Source organism: Canis aureus, chromosome 37 (assembly GCF_053574225.1).
Source record: "Canis aureus isolate CA01 chromosome 37, VMU_Caureus_v.1.0, whole genome shotgun sequence".
Classification (NCBI taxonomy): domain Eukaryota; kingdom Metazoa; phylum Chordata; class Mammalia; order Carnivora; family Canidae; genus Canis; species Canis aureus.
In genome coordinates, this window is record NC_135647.1 from 2,195,498 (window position 1) to 2,218,340 (window position 22,843).

At 39.9% G+C, this 22,843-nt stretch overlaps 1 protein-coding gene across 1 annotated transcript; it reads left to right on the forward strand.

Moving 5' to 3' along the window:
- The first annotated feature begins 104 nt into the window (after positions 1 to 104).
- Positions 105 to 22,605, forward strand: ZNF322 (zinc finger protein 322). Its single transcript, XM_077886223.1, has 4 exons — positions 105 to 417; positions 1,275 to 1,360; positions 12,819 to 12,893; positions 18,271 to 22,605. The coding sequence occupies exon 4, from the start codon at positions 18,453 to 18,455 to the stop codon at positions 19,659 to 19,661; it is 1,209 nt and encodes a 402-aa protein (XP_077742349.1). The 5' UTR covers positions 105 to 417; positions 1,275 to 1,360; positions 12,819 to 12,893; positions 18,271 to 18,452; the 3' UTR covers positions 19,662 to 22,605.
- The last annotated feature ends 238 nt before the right edge of the window (positions 22,606 to 22,843 follow it).

Consider the following 22,843-nt stretch of genomic DNA (forward strand, 5'->3'; position numbering starts at 1 on the left):
GGCCCGGAGCGCAGGCGCCCCAGGGCCCCGCCCCCTCACAGAAGCTCATCTCCCATTGGCCCAGAGGCCGGGGGCGGGGCGCCCCAGCCTCCGGAGCAGGGGTGGTCATGTGACTCTAGGGGGCGGGGCTACGCCGGCTGCTTCCCAGCCTGGTTGAAAAGGCTCGCGGATCCGGCCTTGTCGGCCCTTAAAGCGCTCCTTGGGCGGCCTGGCCTCGGCTCCCCTCCCGAGCCGCGCAAAGGAAGCTGCTTCTGGCTCTCGTCGGCTCCCCAGGTTTGCTTTCTTTCTCTTCCCGAAGGTGGGCCCTGGGGTCCGCCGCCGCGAAGCCTGCGGCTGCCGGGAAACCCAAACCCGAGTGTCCGAAGACTAACCGGAAGTGCGGTCCTAGGCGGAGGGGCGGTGCCTGCGGCCGCCGGGGTAAGCCGGGCCGGTGGGGCCTGGGAGGGGCGCGGCCGCGGGGCCCAGGGGCGGGGGCGGAGGCGGGGGGGCGGGGGGTCGCGGCCGGACCGGAGACCGACCACCCCACGCCCTCCACGGTCCCTGGGCCCCTGCAGCCGGCTGCCGAGCGGGGTCCGTATCCCCTCCCCCGCCTCGCCCCCGCCCAGACAGCGGACTGAAAGACGGTCAATGAAAAGTTGAAAGAAGAGCAGCTCAGTCCGGTCCTTCCTGGAGAGGATAACAATAAACATTACCGGGCACTTTTCTGAGCGATCTGTATCTCTCCCGTTGGGGAAAAAACCCAAGGACATTGAATGAAGTCCCCCCCCCCCCCGCCCCGTCTTTTAAGGCGGAGATTAGTTCTGTTGTACTCAAATCTATATGCAGAAGAATACCGTTTTTTAACCATTCATAACTATGTTTGGAGAAGTGTATTATATACACTTACTGGTGTGTCTTGGGATGTATTGTGGTCGAATAATGAATGGGTCCTTGACCTTAGAAGTGGAGATAATGCAAACAAAAAAATGAGCAAAAAAATATTTTAGACAAGTAAAACAAGACTCAGAGTTTTCCTAAGAAAGTTAGTCATCATCCAGAAGGATTCTTGATGTTTTGTCTAGGGCTGCTTGGGAAGGAAGTGATGGCTACCAGTGGCAGCTATTTCTTGCAGGAGAAACGGAATGTAAGCAATTGTGGGAAGAGTTAGATGTGATTGAAGGATGTTGACCAGACTGGGGCGTAAATGGGACCAATACTTAGACGTCCAGCTCCAGAAAAATATATAAATTTCACCAAAAAATTATAAATTTCTACATTATTGGTTTTTTCTCTAGGAGAGGGAAGCATTGAGTATTGTAAATACTTACAGACTAGAGACTTTTTGAAGCCAAAGGAAGGCCATCTTCAATCTTTGTTAATGGTAAGTGGCATACCAGACTACATGTTTCTCTATAAATATGGATTTGGGAGCAGGAGGTGGGGGAGGACAAGAAGGATTGGAAGAAGATAACAGGAAAAAGAGATTGATACTTTCTTAGGTCCTGAGATAGTGTTAAAACTGGATCCTATTCTGCCAACTTAAGTGTATTTTCTACTTCTTTCCCACATATGTATTCGCAGTAGGCTTGTAGCAATTGCTTCTTGATTGATTTCCAGCCCAAAAAAGGCAGTATGCCCAATGCTTAGGCAGCTTCCTTAGTTAGAAGATTGAAATTTCAATCATTGCCATGCTACCTAATAGCCATGAGTTCTTGAGTAATTATTTAATTGCCCTACGCATAAGGTTTTCTGTTAAGTGCAAATATTGGTATTAATACCTATTTTACCAAGCTCTTGGGAAGATTAAATGAGATAATCCATGCAGTCAATGAAAGATAAATGATATATGTATCGCCTCGGGCCTGATACAATAAGCATTATCTGTTTTTTAGATTAATGCCTTATCGACTTTGCTTGTCCCATATATCCTTCAACTGTAAGAATAACCTTGAGCTTTGAAGTTCAATACTCAGATTCTCTGTTTGGACTTCTATTGCATGCCTGCTTATTGTGCACACTCTGACCCTAGCCATGGAAGAGAGAACCAGTCTCCCCCTAGGGTGAGGTAGGATAAACCTCTTGGAGGAGGGCACCCTGAAGCTAGGACACACAGGATATGTTTGAGATTGCCAGATGGACCAGCCAGGACTGCCAGCCTGGCCTGTTGCATTGCTATGGGGGCCCTAAGAATTATGGTGGTCGGTCCTTTTTGTTGCTCTGGTATTTATTCATATTTTTCATTCATTCAACAAATGTGTTCTAGAGTATAGGGATAGTGCAGTGAATGAAATACTAAGTCCTAACCCTAATGAAAGTCTACTAGGAGAGAGAAACAAATGAACAGATATAAAATATGTACCATAAAGTTGGAGAATGAAAAGTGCTGTGAAGAGAAATAAAAGAGAATAAGAGGACATAGCTATTTTATATAAAGTAGTCAGGATGTGCCTCCTTTTGAGGAATTAATTTTCAGGCAGAGACTTGGATCAAAGAAAGAAGCAAGCTACCTGGGGGAAGAATGTCCCAGGCAGAGGGAACAAGTGCAGAAGTTCCAAGATGGTTCGTGAGGGTAAAGATAGTTGGAGGTGCCACATTATGTAGAACAGTGAGAACTGGGTTTTATTCTGAGTGTGATAGGAAATGATAATATCTTGAGCTAGGGAAGTGTCATGGTCTACTTTAAGTTTTGACAAACCAGAGTGTTTTATTTTCTAGGTGCTGGCTTCTAAAAGACTTAGATAGGAATGAGAAAATGATTTTCCTAATTTTTTAATTTTTTTCTTTTTGGTGTCCCACAGTTTATTGGCTACTTAGGATAAATACAATATCCTGGGCTGATAACTTTAGGCAAGACTCTGATTTCATTTACCAGGCTATTGCCAAACTCAGAATCCTTTATTTCCATTCTGCTGTACTTTTGACCTGAGCAGTAATACACATTTTAAAAGACAAAGCTTCCACAAAGTCTCTACTGTCTTCTACTAGCTATTTGTCCATATGCCTGCATATCTTTACTTGGTTTTGATTCTGAATTTTTCTTTTTTCTCCTAATATTTATCCATTACTGTTTTTCTAGCTTTTGCAGAATCTCCATATTCATTGTTAACTGGCTGAGTTATTTTATTACTTATGATTTAGTTAATTTTTAGTGGATTCTGAGCAAAGCTTTACACGAGGCAGATGCAGAGGATGGACTGGATAAAGAGGGTTTTTGTGTGTGTGAAGATGAAATTAAGAAAATAATAGAACCTGTCATTTATTGAGTATCTGTAGAGACATAGGTACTGAGCTGAGTCCTTTCGTGGTGATGTCTGAGTTCTCATGGCAGCTTCTTGAGGCATGTAATGGGATCTTTCCTATTTTATCAAAGGGGAAATTGAAGCTGAAGGAAGTTAAGTAATTTACCCAAGTTCTTGCAGCTACAGAGAAGCATAGTGGGAATTTGAACCAAAATCTGATTCCAGAACTTGAACATTCAGTTTTAACTAGTACAATATATCAACTCTCAGCTCTCATGTTCTTTTAAACAAACTAAAATACCTTCTCATTTTGAAATAATTTCGGACGTAAGAAAAAGTTGCAGAGTAGTACAAAGAATGCTTATATACCTTTTGTCCATGGTCCTGAATGTTAACATTTTACTGTATTCACTCTATGATTCTATGTGTCTCTATATACACATATATATATATATACATATATATATATATATATGTTTTCCCTGAACCCTTTAAGACTAGGTTATAGACATAATGATTCTCCTCAAACTATGAGAGTATTAAGCGCTAAAGTCTTATGACATGCTAAGCCCTAAAGTCTTAAGAGAATTAAGCCCTAAAAGTATGTAGTGAATTAACTTCTCTCCTATGCATGTCCAGTGCTCCTAGTTACATGCCATTCTTGAGAGAATTGAAAAAATACTCAAATTGTTTCCTATAGAGCTTCATTCTTTCCTAGAACCCCTAGAGAATGCCTGTCCTAAATACGCAGCAGTTTATTTCCTGAAAACAAGGCTGTTCTCCTTACCATTACAGCTATCAAAGCTAGGAAATTAAAACTCATATAACACTATTATCTTATTCAAGTTGAGTCAATTGTTCCACTAGTGTCCTTTTCAGGAAAGGGAAGAAACCAGTTTTTGTTGCCCAAGATCAGTCCGTCATTCCCCATTTCATTTAATTGTCATGTCTTCTTTATCATGGAATATATGTCCTCAGACCTTGACTTTTTTCTTTTGTTTTTTTTTTTTTAAGATCTTATTTATTTATTTATTTGAGAACAAGACGGAGAGAGAGAGAGCAGAAGCAGGGGAAGCGGGAGAGGGAGAAACAGACTCTCCACTGAGCAGGGTGCCCCATGCCCAGGGTTCTATCCCAGGACCCTGAGATTGTGACTTGAGCTGAAGGCAGCTGCTTAACTGACTGAACCACTCAAGTGCCCCATTGGCTTTTTTTTTTTAAGAGGTTAGGTCATGTATTTAGTAGAATTTCCCTCAATTTGGTTTGTCTGATGTTTCCGCATATTTAGGTTATACATTTTTGGCAAGATAGCACAGAGGTGATGTCCTATTCTGTTCTTTACCTTCTGTTGGGTAACTTGGACATCGTGTTACTGGTAATAGTAACTTTGATCATTTGGTTAAGGTGGTATCTTCCAGGTTTCTGTAAGTTTCGGTACTGTGAAGTACTCTTGTCTCATAATTATTAAATATCTAGTAGGGAGATACTTTCAGATTGTATAAATATCCTGATCTCATAAACTTTTCACCCACTAGATTTCTACCTGAAACAATTAAATACTCTAGTTTTGATTGGACATGGTGGTTTTTATTTTTATTTTTATTTATTTTTATTTTTATTTATTTATTTTTTTGACATGGTGGTTTTTAAAATTCCATCATTTCTTCTACATTTACTTATTGACTTTTTTAAAATAAGAAAAACTCCCTTCTCCATTTTCACTTTTTTTGAATCTGTATGGATTCTTACTGTGTTATTAACTTATTACAGTCAGGGGATCCCTGGGTGGCTCAGCGGTTTGGCGCCTGCCTTTGGCCCAGGGCGTGATCCTGGAGTCCCCGGATTGAGTCCCGCATTGGGCTCCCTGCATGGAGCCTGCTTCTCCCTCCTCCTGTGTCTTTGCCTCTCTCTCTCTATGTCTATCATAAAATAAATAAATAAATCTTGGAAAAAAAAAACTTATCATAGTCAATATTTATTTTGATGTTCTGTTTGTTCCAGATTTGTACAGTAGCAGCCCCTTCGGCCTGGCTCCTGGGTCCTTTTGGCATATTGTCACCACTATTTGAGCACTTCTTACCTGGCACAATAAGATGTTCTGGGTTCATCTTATACTTTCTAAGCCCGGGAATCAGCCATTACTCCAGGAGCCCTGATAGCATTAAGTGGAGAATGTGTTTAGAAACCAAGACCTGAGTGTTTAGTATGCACATTACTACTAGGATTTCATTCTTTATATAACCTTTCAGCAGACGTCATTAGAAAAATAAAATAAACACATACTTTGACACATACACACCTTTGTTTTCATATATACTATAAAACCTTGGCCTCATACTGATACTTCTAATTCCATTTAATCACTACAGAGTTCATTCTTGCCTTTGCCTTTTCTATATTTATAATTCCCTTCTCTGAAAGAGGAATCTGTGTGCCATTTTACCCAAAGTATATACTTGTTCAGTTCTAGGGTATACTCTAAGTAATATATCTATACCACAGGAGAGAAAAAAGCCCCACTAATGAGAATTTAGTAATTGTTTATAGTTCTTTTATGTTTAGCTTGAGTTTATATAATCCTAAGACTGTATTAAAGTGCTATTTGAGTTGTTTTTTTCCCTTCTGGGTGTTTAATCATTTGAAAAGCAGACTCATTTGTTTTTGTTTGTATTATATTTTAACATTTCTCTCTTGTCTGTTTTATTGAATGTGTGAAATGTAACAGTTCTAAAAGTAAAAATGTTGAGTGTGTTACAAAAATGTATAGTCCTTGACCTATTGACACTGATGCCATTTGCTGGTCCTTTTAATCCCATTTCACCTACCTTGTGGTGATAAGCACATGCATTAGTTTCTTTAACCTTTTGCAAAGTTCTTTTGGCCTGGGATCCCTGGTGGCTTAGCGGTTTACCACCTGCCTTTGGCCCAGGGCGTGATCCCGGAGTCACGGGATCGAGTCCCACGTCGGGCTCCCGGCGTGGAGCCTGCTTCTCCCTCTGCCTGTGTCTCTGCCTCTCTCTCCTCTCTCTGTGACTATCATGAATAAATAAATAATCTTTAAAAAAAGAGTTATTTTTGGCCAAATGAAAGGATTTATAGTTGTTGTTTTATTTATTTATTTATTTATTTATTTATTTATTTATTTATTTATTTATTTATTTATTTGAGAGAGCATCAGCAGGGGGAGGGCAGAAGGAGAAAGAGAACCCCCAAGCAGGCTCCAAGGTCATCACAGAGCCCAAACGGGGACTAGGTCCCACAACCCTGAGATCATAACCTGAGCCAAAACCAAGAGGCAAGCTACCCAGGTGCCCACACATACACGTGTATTTTTTTATTTTTACTTCATTCTTATACAAAATGTAGCATGCTTTTTTATACCATTGTTTTTAAAGTTTATGGAATATCCTGAAAATCACTCGACGTCAATTCATAAAGGTTTTCTTCATTCTTTTACAGCTTCATAGTACTCCATTATATGTGCCTATACTGAGTTTGTTCAACCACTTTCTTACGTATGGGTATTTAAGTTGTTTTAAATATATTCAAGTTACAAACATTGCTACGGTGACTAACCTTATGCTTGTATATTTTTATATTGTTGGAGGTGTATCTTCAGAGTCAAGTTCTAGTAATGGAATTCTGAGTCAGATAGAAATGCATATTTAGTTTTATTAGAAATCATAAAATAACCAATACTTTGAAGCATACATGCATTTAGTTTTATTAGTTACATTGTCAAATTCCCCTCCAGAGGTTGTACCAATTGGTGTTACCTCTAGCAACATATGAAAGTGTCTTATTTCCCCACGGTTTTGACAACAAAATGGGTTGTCATACTTTTTAGTGTATGTCAAATTGATTGGGCATTTCCCATACCCTTTTCAATTATTTCATTTTTTAAAAATAGACTTTTTTTAGAGTACTTTGAGGTTCACAGCAAAATTGAGTTGAGTACGTATTGTTGCTGTATGTCCTCTGCCACCCTCCACCCACCGACCCCAGCCTCCCCAGCTATCAACATCTCAGCCCAGAGTGGTACATTTATTGCAATTCTTTTTACGTGCAAAAATGTTTTTATTTTTTTCAAATGGCCAATTTTGTATCATAAGCCAAAAACCTTTCTATACACTGAAATTACCTGTATGTTCAGTATGTGTATGATTTCAGTTTGTAAATTCACATCTTTGATCAGTGTGGAGTTGATTTTGGTATGTGGTATGGGGTATAGATCAATTGTATCAACTTCCATGTGACTATCCTGATGTTCTAATTATTTAATCTAATCGTTTAATCATTTATTTAAAAATGCATTATTTTCCTGGTGATTTGAGACATCATCTTTATTATATACTAAATTTCTGTATATGATTTTCTATTCTATTCCACTTATCTTTTTATGTATTTATGTACCAGAATGACATTTTTTTAAATATAGAGGCTTTATGGTATATTTTAATGTCTCCTGGGATTATCAATCACCTCTCAATCTTTTCATCGTTTCTTAGCTACTCTTGCATGTTGGTTTTTCCAAGTGAATCTGAGTAATAACTAGCTCAGGCATTGTTGATTTTTTTTGTAAAGTCTCAGAAAGTATATACTTTAGGCTTTGGGGGCCATATGGTCTCTGTTCAACTAATTAACTCTGCTTGTGTGAAAGAAGCCATGAGCAATACATTCATGAATAAGTGTTACCTTGTTTCAGGAAAACTTTATAAAAAGACTAGGCTGCAGGCCAGAGTTACCTGTGGCCATAGTTTACCCACCTTTGGTCTCGTTCCATGAAGAAGTTTATTATTTTTGTTGGAATTGTATTAGTTTATAAGTCTTTTTAGGAGGAACTAACATCTTCATCATACTGAATTAATCTATCCAAAAAGATATCTTTCCATTTGTTTAAGTGTACTCTTGGGTCTTTCAGTAGTGTTTGAAAGTTTTCCTCTTCTTCATTTTACATAATTATTGTTTATCTTTAAGTATTTCATATTTTGTTGTACAAAGAGTATTCTCTATCATTGTATACTCTAGTTATTTGTGTACAAAAAAGTGCTGTTCATTTCTGTGTGTATTATATCCTGCTGCCTTGCTGAATTCCTTTGAGTCAGTTTTTTTTTTAGATTTTATTTATGTATTCATTTGAGATAGAGCACAGGAGAGCAGGAGCAGGGGAGCGAAGGGTGAGTGAGAAGCAGACTCCCTGCTGAGCTGGAGGTGGAGCTAGATCCAAGGACCCAGAGATCAAGTCCCAGGCCTAAGGCAGATAGATGCTCAACTGACTGAGCCACCCAGGTATCCCTCCCCTTTGAGTCAATTTTAATGTTGATTCTCTCTAGGGTTTTTGAATTATAACCTATATCTCCAAACAGATATAAATTTATTTCTTTTCTATTATTATACTTCTAATTGATTTTTATTTTCTTATTGCATTAGCTAATACTTCCAAGTTAGTGTTTAGTAACAGAAGAGATAGTGATTGTTCTTGACTTGTTCTGATCTTACTGGAAATGACTAGTTTTTCTCACTTAGATACTAGCTGTTAGACCAAAGAATGTATAATTTATTATTTAAAAGGAAGTCCATCAATTCCTACTTTGAGTATTTTCATTAGGAATAGATGTTGATTTCTGTTGTGAGTTCCTTCAGCATCTATGATGATAGTCATGATTTATCTCCATAGATCAGTTAATATATGGTATCATATTAATGGATTTCCTAATATTTGAACAAATCTTACATTTGAATAAGTTCATCTTTCTTGTGATGTTACTTTTAATATGGTTTTAGATTTTTATTAGTATTTTTCACACTAATACTGGGCTATAAACATTTTTATACTTTTCATCAGATTTAGTTGTCAACATTAAGCTATTTTCACAAAAGACTAGCAGTATTTCTTAATTTTTGGTATTCTGGAAAACATTTTTGCAGCATTGAGTTTATTTGGTCTTGGTAAGTTTGTTAGAATACCCTTTAGAAATGATGTCGATCTAGTGCTTTTTTGTGGGATAATTCCTTAATAATCTTCTGTTTATTCTGTGCATATTAGTGTTTTAAAACTTTCTGTCTCTGATAAGTGTGATTTTGGTAAATTAGGTTTTTCCCAGGAAACAGTGTTTCATAGGTTATCCCATTTATTTGTGTAGAAGTCTGCAAAGTGATGTTTTGTGTATGTGGGGTTTTTTTGTTTTACTTGTTATTAATTCCTTTTCTTTTTTAATAAATATGTACATTTTCTTTGTCTTCATTAAATCATTTAAGTTTTTCCAAATAAGTAGGATTTTGATTTATAATTAGGTTGCTTTTCTCTTTAGTTCACTGATTTCCATTTTTATTTTTATTTTCTTCCTTAATTTCCTTTGATTTACCTTTCTCTTAGTTCTTTGATCTGAGAATTTAGTGTTTGTTCATTTAATCTTTTTATTGATATAAAAGTAAGACTATGAACATTCCTGGATCACTGCTTTAAGTTTACTCTATAGATTATAATCTGTAATAGTTTTAATTATCAATATTTAGAAATTTTATTTCAGGGGTGCCTCTGTGGCTCATTTGGTTAAGTGCCTGCCTTCTGCCTTTGGGTCAAGTCATGATCTTGGGGTTCTGGGATGGAACTCCTCATGGGGCTCCCTGCTCAGTGGGAAGTCTGGTTCTCTCTCTCCCCATCCCCTATCGTGCTCTCTCTCAATAAATAAAATTTAAAAAAAAAGAAATTTCGTTTCATCTCCCCATTTGCTGAAGAGTTGTCTTAATAGCTTATTTTCCCCACTTAGGAGGGGCTTTTTAAATTTTGCATTTTAATAAATTTTTAGTTTCATGTCACTTTATGGAACTTACTGATGTTGTCTCTGTGACCTAATACATGACAGGATTCTGTGACTGAGTCACATGTGCCTGAGAAAAAAGTTTACTTCGTATTATTAGGGCATAAGTTTCCATAGCTATTCTTAAGATTTACTTGATAATTAGATTATCTAGGTCTTCTGCATCATTATTTATTTTTGTTCTGCTTTGTAAGTCTTTACTGATAGTGGCATGTTGTTTTATTATTAATGTTTTTATCTGTATTTCTTGTTATCTCTTGTAGTTTTTGCTTTGTAAGGGTGACTGCTGTGTAACTTGGTTCAAAATTATAACTTACAAGCTCTATTTTAATTACGGCTTTCAACATTAAAAAGTTATTCATCATGTCTAATATTTTTCAGCCTGAGTTCTTCTCTTCTTGATATCTTGGATACAGGGCCTTCCTTTATTTTTTTTTTTTATTTTTTTTTTTTTTCAGGGCCTTCCTTTATTCTTTCTATTTACCTGTGGGTTTTTTTTTATTTTTTTGTTTTTTTTTTTTGCCTGTGATCCTTTTTCTGTCCCTTTAGTTTCAGCCTTTTTGAGTCTTTAAACATCTGTTGTAGTTGGCATGTAGTTGGATCTTGCTTTGTGAACCATGGTAAAAACATTTGAAGAGGTGAGCCAAACTCCTTCGCATGCATTGATGATTGATATATTTGGTCTCCGCATGATCATATTGTTTATACTTGTCCTAATTTTTCAGCTACTTGTTGTGTTTTCATTGCTCTTTCATTAAAAATGTTTTTAGAATGTTCGGTTTTTGTTCATGGCATAGATCTTTTGTGATGTTAGTCCCATTTTCTTATTGAGCCTTTAATTATCTGGTTTTTCAGTTTTTAGTAGGAACCCTTTCCTCCTGTCTGCCATTAATGCACTAACTAGTGAGGCCACTTTCTTTTTCTTCTCTCAGCTTTAAGTTGAATTATGTCTGTTTTATTGAAACATAAAGTGTTTAACAAGACTGCTAATTTAGTAACACTTTGGCACTTTTGTCATTGTGGTAAGGTTTTGTGGGGTTTTTGTCTTTTTTTTTAAGTTTTTTTTTTGGTTTTTGTCTTTTTTAATGAGTTGGCATTTTTTGAAGATAATGGGGAGATAGAGTGTGTCTCTTTTATTTTCCTTTTTTCTAAAAAAAAAAATCTTCCCTTCATCTTGAAGGACCCTTAAATTTTCTTTCTTTTCTCCTTCACTATGCAGCCCAGAGGGTTGGTTCCTCTCCCTCCCTGTTTACTCTCTCCTGAAGCACCTGCCAGGACTGCCTCTTTTACTCTGGTGTGGGTGTTAAGTCCCTTTCTGATACCCTTTTCTGATCAGAACTTTCAAAATGTGTTTTGTACTTAGAGTGGGTTTTCTCTCTCTGGCAGGAAACTCAGTTGATTTTGTGTACCCTGAGCCTTCGTCTGCACCCCACATACTCAGGCCACCCTTGCTCTCATGGGCAGCATGCATAACTTGCACTTGAGAGCCGGCCAGCTGTGACTTGGTGAAGATGTGGGCTTGTGTTGTGCGTTTGTTTTTCTTCTTGCTCCTTTAGCTTCTAAAGGAGGTGTCGGGAAATTGGGCTTCCTACAGCCACCATTACCCTGACTTTGCTTTATTACTGTGTTCTGTAGAGTTCTCCCAGAGGTATTTTGTCCTTTTTCCATACATAAGTCGGTTTTCTATCCACTGAAGTCAGTTTTAAATCATTGTTGTAGAAGCTCATAGGTTTTCTGAAAAATCCCAGTTGAACTACAATTTATGGTTTCCCTGACTTCTTTGTTTCAGGCTGTATTGGGTTCACCCTGAAGGAAACAGCATTCAGAAGAGTCAACTCACTGCCCATTGGGTTGTGCTTGAAAGTTTGGTCTTCCTTAACCTGCGCACTGTTTACTTTTCAGAGGCCTTAAGTGCCTAGCCCATGGATTCTGTCCAGATTTCAGAAATGCATTCTGAGGGAGAACAAAAATGGCATGTGTTTACTCCATCTTAGCCTGGAACCAGAATCATGACACTTGTCATCTTTATACTGGCAGCTACGTAGGGACTCCATGTCATAGAGAGCCTCAACTAAATGTGCCCACTTGTTGTCTGGGTCTCAGGAGTTCCTTTCATGCTTCTGATCCTCCAGAGCAGAAAGGTTCTTGAGGAAACGGAAACCTCCATGGCCTGAAATAGGCAGGTTAAAGCTGCGAGGGAAGGAATCAGTGGATAAGTCTGAGCTCTCTGACTTCTTTTATGCCCGTAATGGGCTACCTTCCGAATTGTTTGTGGCTGAAATACAAGTCCCCTTAGGCCACTGTAAATTTTGGATAACCAGAAGTGTGATGATGTCATGCCCTCCAGTGAAGGAAGGATGCCTATAGTCAAGGAGTGGTTTCGTGGGAATGCAGGTATAGTGTGTGTTCCCTACTGCTCTGTAGGTCCCTCTTGCAGCCCGAGTTCCTGCTGGGAGGATGATGCCTTAGCATGTGTTGTCTTCCACTGAGATTTAGGGATAGGGGCCCTTTCCTTTGATGCTGTTAGAATCCCCAAGGAAGCTGTAGATTGTGCAGGTGGTCTTCAGATTCTCCCTTGTCCCTTTCCTGTAGAGTTCTCTGAGATGGTGTAGGATTCCGATTAACCTCAGAATTGAATTTAAGGCATTGTATAAGAAAACCCATCTGCTCTTTTAAGGAAATCAGTTTACCCATTTTCAGGTTCTTCGAGTGAAATGATCTGGTGCTAAATTTGCTCATTTATGATGGTGTATTCTTTTCTCATCCTTGTGTTTTACAGAATGCTGTCTTCCTTGAGAAATCAAATTCTTAGGACCAGGAGGTAAATGCTGCTTTCTTTCCAGTTAGATTCTAGGTAAGCTAAGTTTCTCTGGTCCTCAGGGATGTACCTTCTCCTAGATCGTGCTCTGTCAGAGTGGCCCCCTGTCTTCTGGAACTCGGCCTTTTGCTTTTACCATAGGGACACGAAGAATTACAATGAGGTTTATTCACGTACTCAGCAGATGCTTAGTAAGCACCAGCTGTGTGCCTGGCACTGCTCTGTATCCTAAAGAAAGAGCAGTACACAAGACACATAAACATCCTTGCCATATTTTAGACCATAAAAAAACAAATTATGTAGCATATCCAAAGTGGTCAGCGTTGTGGAAAAATCGGAAAAGCAGTCTTGGGAACACTGGGCGTGGGGATGGCCCACAGCTCTGAATATGGTGGTCACGGGAGGCCTCCTGAAGAAGTGACAGCTGAAGAAGTAGTTGAGGGAATTAAGAGAGCTGTGCATACCCACAAGGAAGAAAGCTGGAGAAACCAGCAGGGAAGGACTGAGGCTCTAAAGGGAGTTGGGGTGAGAACAGCTGGGAAGCCATTGTGGGCACATCATGTGGAGAACAGAGAGCAGGTCAGAGAAGCAGTGGTAAGGTCACAAAGCAGCCCCTTTGAGGCCTCTAGGGCCATTGTGGGGACTGAAAGAGGTGGGGAAAGGGGAGGCCTCTGAAGGGAGCAGAGAAGAATGGATTCTGTTGTTTTATTTTTATTTTGTTTGGATTTTTATTTGTTTGACAGAGTGCAAGCGTAAAGCAGGGGTAAGGGCAGAGGAAGAGAGAGCCCAAGCAGAGGGCAGATCTTCACTGACTGAGCCCCACCCCAAGCACTCCTGTTCTGTTGTTTTAACAGGAGTTCACTGGTTGCAGGGTTGAGGGCTTGTGGGTATAAGGAGGGTAGTGATAGGATGGCAGGAGTTGCTGGGGCTACCATGATGAAATGCCACAGACTGAGTGCTTTAAACAGCAAATTGGTTGCCTCACAGTCTGGAGGCTAGAAGTCCAAGATCAAAGTGTCAGGTTTGGTTTCTTCTGAGATCTCTCCATGGCTTACAGACGGCCACCTTCTCTTGGTCCTCATATGATCTTCCCCCTGCCCACACATCCCAAATATCTCTGTGTCCTAATCTTTTCTTATAAAGACATCAGTCAAAATGGATTAGGGCCCACCTAAATTTACCGCCCCCCCTTTTTTTTTAAGATTTTGTTTGTTTATTTGTGAGAGACACACAGAGAGAGACATAGACAGAGGGAGAAGCAAGCTCCATTCAGGAAGCCCGATGTGGGACTCGATCCCAGGACTCCAGGATCATGCCTTGAGCCAAAGGCAGATGCTTAACCACTGAGCTACCCAGGTGTCCCTAACTTTACCCTTTAAAAGTCCTGTCTCCAGGGCCTCTGGCTGGCCTAGTCCATAAAGCAAGTAACTCTTGATCTCAAGGTTGTAAGTGAACCTCATATTGGGTGTAGAGTTTACTTTAAAATCTTTTTAAAAAGTAAACTAGGGATCCCTGGGTGGCGCAGCGGTTTGGCGCCTGCCTTTGGCCCGGGGCGCGATCCTGGAGACCCGAGATTGAATCCCACGTCAGGCTCCCGGTGCATGGAGCCTGCTTCTCCCTCTGCCTGTGTCTCTGCCCCTCTCTCTCTCTGTGTGACTATCATTGTACATTGAATAAATAAATAAAATCTTTAAAAAAAAAAATAAAAAGTAAACTAAAGATCCTGTTTCCAAATACAGCCACATTCCAAGGTAATGGGGTGTAGGGTTGGTTAGAGCTTCAACATACAAATCTGGGAAGCACCCCTTTCACCCCTTAATTGATAGGAACCAGTTAGGAGGTTTTTACCATCATCCAAATGAGAAATGAGCATGATTTGGACCAAGGTTGCAGCAGCAGACACAGTGAGAAGTGGTTGCATTCTAGTTTTGAGAATGGAGCCCATGAATTTGTTGATGACTCAATTGTAGAGAGTGAGAGAGAAGATTACAGGATGACTCCAGGGTTTGGGCCTGAGGACAGGAAAGGATAGATTTGCCCTGAACTGGGATCAGGCGGAGGAGTAGTGGAGTAGGTCTGGATTTCAGCTCGGTGCAGCTTCTCTGCTGGCCTGCTTTTTGACTAAGTAAGGCAAGATCAGATACGGGACATCGAGTTCTAAATTCTATTAACAGAAAACGTTTTTTGTGACACTTTAGGCTTTGGGGGTTGATTGTGGAAGCTGCAGCATACACTCTGGTACTTAGTAACTAATAATATGTTATTATTAGTAGTTTTTGGTTTTGTTTTAGCTTTGGGGGTTTTGTTTTGTTTTGTTAGTAGTTTTCAGATAACTTTTTCTCAAGAGGCCCATGGTTCATCAGTAATCAAGGGTATGTGTTCTGTGGCTGCCTGCAGCCCCTTAGAACTCAGAGACTCAGCATCTTGGTAAATACATAGAGTAGTATTCACTCTCTTGTATCATCAGGACAGAAATGTACTCATCTTTAAGATACTTCATTGGGTAGCAGGAGTTCATTTGACTGGTCAGATGTGTACACTTATTTCCTAGGATCCATTATCGAATGAACAGAGAGAAATGATCTTGGAGTGTAAGGAATTCTTGTATGATAACTATGAGGGTCACCTGGAACAGGTAATTTGGACCAAAAAATGTAATTTCTATGACAGTTTTGTTGATCACGGTGACATGATAGAATATTTGAAATCTAGGATGTAGAGTTACTGTATTTAGCATAAACACGCCATTTCTTGTGTGTATCCCACCTCCTTCCCTTCTCCGAGCTGTGGACATCACCGCTCTTTTCAGCCATGCATCAGTTTTCTCTCATACTGTTCCTCTGTAGTGGTTTGAATACTACCTTTCTGTGGACCTCTCTCTGGCTTCTTCAAGAAACTGCTCTACTTCCACCCTGTTCAGTTTTGAGTTGACACCTAAAGCCTTGGTATTTCTTTTTCTATTTATAAATAACTTTTTTTTTTTTTAATTATGACAACCATCTCTGTGCCTTACGCATGGAGAGTTTGCAAATTGCTGAATGGAAATTGGGAAACCAATTAGCAAATGGATGAAACAGAAAGTCCCCCATCTTCTGGATCCTTTCGCCTCATTGTTTACTCTGAATTCTGGTGGCCTGCATATTGTTTCCTCTCACATACACAGGCTCTAGTCCTATATGTCACAGTTGATGAATGGTGGACCCTGTCCCCAGAAGAATGTACATACACCAAATAACATTTGCAATCAGTTTCACAGTTTTTGTGGTTATTTAGGAGTCCATAGATGCTGGATAAGGACTTCTTTTCTAGCTTTGAGCACCTGCTATGTGCCAGGTACTAGGGAAACAGCATTGAAATGAAAAAAATCCCTGTCCTTTAGGGGCTGACATTCTATGGAGGAAAATACAACAGTATATCAGGAGTGTTATATGTGTGGGTCAGCTGGGATGCAGGTGTATTACAATGTAAAGTAGGATGGCCAGGCAAAGATTTGAAGGTGATGAGGGGGATGGAACCTTGAAGATCTAGAGGGGATAGCACTTTAGCGAGGAGACAGCACAGATCCTGAAGTGGGGGTGACCTGCTAGTTTGAACAGCAGCAGAGAGACAATGTGACATGTGCACAGTAGAAGAAAAGCAAGGAGAAGAGTCAGAGTGGTAACCAGGAGGCAGAGTTCTTAGGGGCTTGTTGGTTTCTAACAAGAGCAGTCTGACAGAGCGATAAGGGCGAATGTTAGATTGGAGGATGTTCCAGAAACCTTAGAAGACAAGACTTGGAGGCAATAAACAGATTGATTTCTTTTGAAGAAATTTGCAGGAAAAAGAAAGGGATGATAGCTTGAGGGCAAGGTGGTCAAGAGAAGTTCTCATGTTGGTTGTGCTTTTGTTTTAGGAGAACAGGACAGCCAGCTTGCTGGTTAGTGTGATCCACACAAAAAGAACAGGTGCAGGATAGGGAGGATTGAATTGCTGGAGTGATGTCCTTGTGGAGTAAAGGGATAGAATCCAGTACGCCAGTGGAAGGGCTGTCTGTCCTTAGACTGAGCAAAGGCAGTTTGTCATCCGTAAGGACAGAGGAAAGATGGAGCGCATGACCGTGCTGGCAAGAAGTTAGTTGATGTGGTGGGAGCATGTAGAAGTGGTTTTTTATGTTTTTGTTTTGAGCATAAGTGTATATTGTGTTGTATTGTGGGGTTTTTTTTGGCTTACTTAAATTTTCTCAAAAATAGGAAGCAAAGTCATCAGCTTTTACTCCTTAGATGATGAGAAAGGTTTAGAATGTATGAGGGGAGGATTCAATATGGAAATGATCACTGAAAAGAGTGTAAAGGACACGGAATATGATGGTTTTTCCCCTTTCTTGTTTCTCCTGTGTTTCTTCTTTGGTATATTGTAAGTGGTTGATTAAGTGACCAATTCATTGCCCCCCGCCCCCCCCCCCCCCCCGTGCTTCTCTCTCGAATCAGCCCAGTGTACAGCATTAGTCTGTGTTATTTCCTGTTGGCCATGGCGTCTTTAACTCATCTACTAGTATAGCTTCATGGAAAATAGGTCCTTAGTTGAAAGACCTCCGCATTTCTCTCCTCTCCTTCCTTTTTAATCTCCTACTCATTTGAAGATGTGGCTGCATCCCTTACCCAGGAAGAGTAGAGCATTGGCAGCCTGAGCAGAGGGCCCTTTTCAGTGAAGTGACAAAGGAGAGTTATGTAATTGTGATGTTTCTTTGTATAAGGGCTTATTTCTTCAAGATGCTCAACCTCAGTTGTTTTAATACTTGCACATCCCTCAAAAGAGGAAAGAAATTCTTCCGTATCTCTTCATTGTATAAGGAAGAGCCTGGTACAAAAAGCAGGCTTGAAGCCCAAGCTTTCATCTGTAGTCAGGATTTTTCTTTTTGAGCAGGGTTTGTGCTCATAGCAAAGCAGAATCTTCATCTTAATAACAGTGAGCGTGAGAGCTAACACAGAGTGCTTACTGTGAGATACGTAGTGATTAATTTACTTACTTAACGTACGTGTGTGTTCAATTCTAATGATCATTCCCGATTCCTTCCCAACTTTGCTACCGAGAGGACTGCATAGACCTTCCCAGTCCCTTTGGAGTTGTTCTCCTCTTGAGCAAGCACACTAACTGTTAGGCCTGTTGTGATTACTCAGTTGAAGCAGGGGAAAGAGGAGGAAGCCTAGTGTTGAGATCACCCAGGCTCATGACAGAAATAACTCTTCCTGGACTTTTCCCCATATGTGTCTCTGACTAGTTGTATGTTAGAAAAGAGGAAAAGATTGCAAGCCCTATAAAAACTAGAGCACTTATGAACTCTGATGGAACAGTTCTATCTTTTCTGCAGTAATAACCTTGTGCATTCTTTTCCTAGTTACAGGAATATAAATCATATTTCTTCTTTGTTTCACAGGGTTGGAAATACCAAGTGAGGAATTAGTGTGTATAATGCTGGAAGCTTGTAGAGATGAGCTGCTCATGACTGAAAGGCCTACAACAGATGTATCTTTCAAGTTCATATCAAGAAAACAACAATGAAAAAAATGATGGGTCAGGAAGACAAGTGGAAGACTCCCTAGGAGAGAGCCATAGAAAATGTTCACTTCACAAGAGAGATATAATCAGAGAACTCAGAAAAGTAAAATATATCATGTATGCCCTCAGAAGGGTAAAAAGATTTTTATTCATGTGCATGAGATTACTCAAATAGATGATCAGATATACCAGTGCCTTGAACGTGAGCAAAACTTCTGTGAAAACTTAGCTCTTATTATGTGTGAGAGATCCCATACTGGGGAGAAACCTTGTAGATGTGATATGTGTGAGAAAACCTTCATCCAAAGCTCAGATCTTATTTCACACCAGAGGATCCACAATTATGAGAAACCTTACAAATGTAGCAAATGTGAGAAGAGCTTTTGGCACCACTTAGCTCTTTCAGGACACCAGAGAACACATGCAGGTAAAAAATTCTATACATGTGATATTTGTGGCAAAAATTTCGGTCAGAGCTCTGATCTGCTTGTCCACCAGCGAAGCCATACAGGCGAGAAACCATATCTGTGTAGTGAGTGTGATAAATGCTTCAGTCGAAGTACAAACCTTATAAGGCACCGAAGAACTCACACAGGTGAGAAACCATTTAAGTGTCTGGAGTGTGAAAAAGCTTTTAGTGGGAAATCAGATCTGATTAGCCACCAGAGAACTCATACTGGTGAAAGGCCCTACAAATGTAATAAGTGTGAGAAAAGTTACCGACACCGTTCAGCCTTCATTGTTCATAAGAGAGTTCATACCGGGGAGAAGCCCTATAAGTGTGGTGCCTGTGAGAAATGCTTTGGCCAGAAATCAGACCTCATTGTACACCAGAGAGTTCATACGGGTGAGAAACCATATAAATGCTTGGAATGTATGAGAAGTTTTACCCGGAGTGCCAACCTCATCAGACATCAGGCAACTCATACTCACACTTTTAAATGCCTTGAATATGAGAAAAGTTTCAGCTGTAGCTCAGACCTTATTGTGCATCAGAGAATTCACATGGAGGAGAAACCACATCAGTGGTCGACATGCGAGAGTGGCTTCCTCCTAGGGATGGACTTTGTTGCCCAACAGAAAATGAGAACTCAGACTGAGGAGCTGCATTATAAATACAGTGTATGTGATAAAAGCTTCCACCAGAGCTCAGCTCTTCTTCAACATCAGACAATCCATATCGGTGAGAAACCATACATCTGTAATATGGGCGAGAAAGGTCTTGAGCTCAGCCCTCCCCATGCGTCAGAAGCCTCACAAATGTCTTGATCAGACAAGAAGTTACAATACCATAAAAAACGTATTTACCTGTGAGAGAACTCATTAAAGAACTCTAGGCAAATCTCACACTTTCCTCAGAGCTCAGACTTCAGTGGGGACCAGAGAATGCAACTGTGGGAAGTTGAGAAATGGTTTGCCCAGAGAACTACCCTAACAGAACACTTAATCAGCCACTCCAATGAGAAACCATACAAATGCCTTGAGTTTGGACAAACCGTTAGTCCAGGCTCATATCTGATCACCCGCAAGGGGATTCCTACAGGTGGGAAACTTTACAAATGCAGTGAGTGTAAGAGAGCTCTCTAGCAGCAGTCACCCCGCCTCATCCCAAGAGAATTCGCTCCAGAGGACTTTTTAAATGCCCTCATTGTCAATAGAGCTTCAAACAGCATGTACGTCGAATTGGATGTCAGAAAGCCCATCGTGGGGAGAAACCCAGCAAGTGCGTAAAAAGCTTCTAACAGAACTATGACTTTCTTACTTTTCAGAGAAGCCATACTGGTGAAAATGCATGTATTTGTCTTGAATGTGGCAAAAACATTAGCTGAGAGCCTTCTTGGGTTTGCACCAAAGAAACCCAATCTGAGGAAAGACCTTACAAAGTCTCTGAGTAAGAAAGACTCCTGTCAGTGAGCAGCTCTTGTGGTACACCAGGGAACTCCCATAAGGGAAGAACCCTCCTTTGAGTCTGAAAAAAGCCTTGCTAGAAACTCCTACCTTATCAGGTCCCAAAGAACGTACTCTGCACAGAATTTTGCGCCAATGAGAGATCTCATTGTGGACTGTGTACATATGTTAGGTAATAGTTGACCCATATGGTAGAGATGATTTTTAATGGAGTCAGTATGTAAACAGTTGCTTAGATGCCTGGAACCTTGTTCTGGGAGGAGCTAGGCAGGTCAGAAGTGGCCTGATGGGTAACTCAGGTAAAGATACTTTTATCTGAACCACTTAATGATTGCTTTACTTTCACTTGTTAAAATTTGGAAATCCAATAAAGGAAAGGACTGTAACCTTGTGATAGAAGGTGTGGCATGTGTTACTGTCAGGGGGAAAGGATTATACTGACTTTGCCTCTGTCAGTTTTTTAATTCTTGGCAAGAATGGGGACTAGTATGTTGTCAGTAGCCTGGGAACCTTTTGCTGGTAGTGAAAAGAACTGAACAGCTAGGGAGTAGCCAGATCAAAACACTCCCCAAAGTGCCCTCTTTGGAGGGCCAACCTCATAAAAAGGCAGAATACTTAGCTTTTTCCTGTGTGAGTTAAGGGATCCCCCCAAAAAAGTTTCCTTTCCCTCGAACATCTTTGAGATTATCACTGGTATTTGAAATTTTAGCTTTAGAGACTTATTTTCAACTCAGAAATGCAAATTTAAGTATAATGGTCATGATGTTGCTAGCATCTGTATTTTTGTGACTTTATTTAATACATCTCTTTTGATGAAAAGATGCTCTTCAGCTCCTTGTAAAATGATTAAGGGAAACCAAAAGAAAGATTTAAGCCTGAACACAGAGTAAAAACACATAATGATACATTATTAATGAAGGAGCTAAACTTTGAGTATCCTGACTTCAAAGCTGGTGTTTTTCACTCTGTCATCCTGCTGTTGATAGTAAATCAATCCCCATAATGATACGCCTTTCATTTATTTCAGTTCTGCCAAGGAAAGAGAGAATACTTTTTTTCCCAGGGAAAGGATTGCAGTCACCACAACATAAGGTATCTGTTTGGCTTGGAATGTAGGATTCTGAATGCTAGGAGGCAAAAGTAGTTGACAGATTCATCAGAGACCTAAGGATAAGCACTTAGCTCCAATTTAACAGGATCATTAATGATTATCTCTAACATTCTCTAGAAATACTGTACTTAATCCAGGGATTATAAATGGACCATTCAGAGGTTTTTTTTCTTCCCTCAAGTTAAAAGACATTTACTATAAATAAGATTCCTACAGTATTTGGGACTATAGACTGGTGAGTAAATATTTTGTTGCTAGTCTGGGTTCTCTGGTTTATTTTAACAAATCCCTGAATGATTGGAGAGTGCTGGCATTCAGACTCATGGTGGTGGCCAGCTGTTACCTTGTGTATGGCTCTAAGCTTTGGTCCTATTAACTGGTTAATGAGCTTGATAATCTAAGAGTCAGTGGATATAGCGTATAGTAATAATAAGGAATCTGGTTCTAGGGTGGGGTTTACTTGTTTTTTCCTTTGGTTTTTTTGGTTTTTGTTTTTGTTTTGTTTTAGAAAACAAATGCTGGAGGGTTTCTTTGATCTGTTGTGTTTTAGTAATTTTCATAAATAGCTCTTATACCATGAAAAGTTGCCCAGTGTGATTAAACACGCAAGATGTATTTGTTTCTCTTTGGTGCAGATCATGCCTGTCACTAGTATATGTTTGACGGTTGTAATGCTTAAAATAGTATTGGGTGTATGGCATGGTGGTGATGAGAGTTATTCCTCATGGCTACTTGTTAATCGTTACAGCTTAGAGAAGGGGACAGAGTTTGTATTGTTGGCAGGGCAGTGACTTGCCCCTTCTTTCAACTAATCTTACTGATAATTGTCTCTTGTCTTTAAATAAATTAAGGATGGACCATCCCTCAAACGGCAAACAGGCAGGGTATGAGACAGGTCTGAGGGTGAGGGCTTTTACCCATTGAGAGAGGGGTTGGTGTTATTTGTAGAGCATAACCTGAGGTTGGAGAGGACCACTGGGAGCCTGTAACCAGAACTAGAAGGTAACTTCTGGGATGGATGGAGGTTCTCTTGAGACAGTGCCAACCTAAATCTACCTCAGGTAAGTAGTTAGAGTAACTTTTTCAAGACTTCAGACCAAACAAGACACTTGTATTCAGTCTATGTATTCCTATGCTTTAATGTTTTTGTTTTCCCTTAAATTCTTAAATAAACATTTATTCTGAAAAACTCCATTTTTGTCTCTGCTCTACTAAGAACAAGCACTTCCCCTACACTTGCACAAGAATAAAGCAGGTATTCAGGAACCTTTTCACAGTGTATACATATGTCAGACCATTAGCTTGTTCACTTTACCTTCCAGTTTTGTCAGCTATACCTCAGTGAAACAGCAGAAAAATAAAGTGGGTATTCATGTGACCCTTCCACCTGGTAGGGGTGATCGTCGTTAAAACTGTCTCCAGAGTTCCAGTT

Excerpts from the sequence above, each read along its gene's own strand:
- ZNF322 (XM_077886223.1), top strand. The coding sequence starts at position 18,453 with ATGTTCACTTCACAAGAGAGATATAATCAGAGAACTCAGAAAAGTAAA.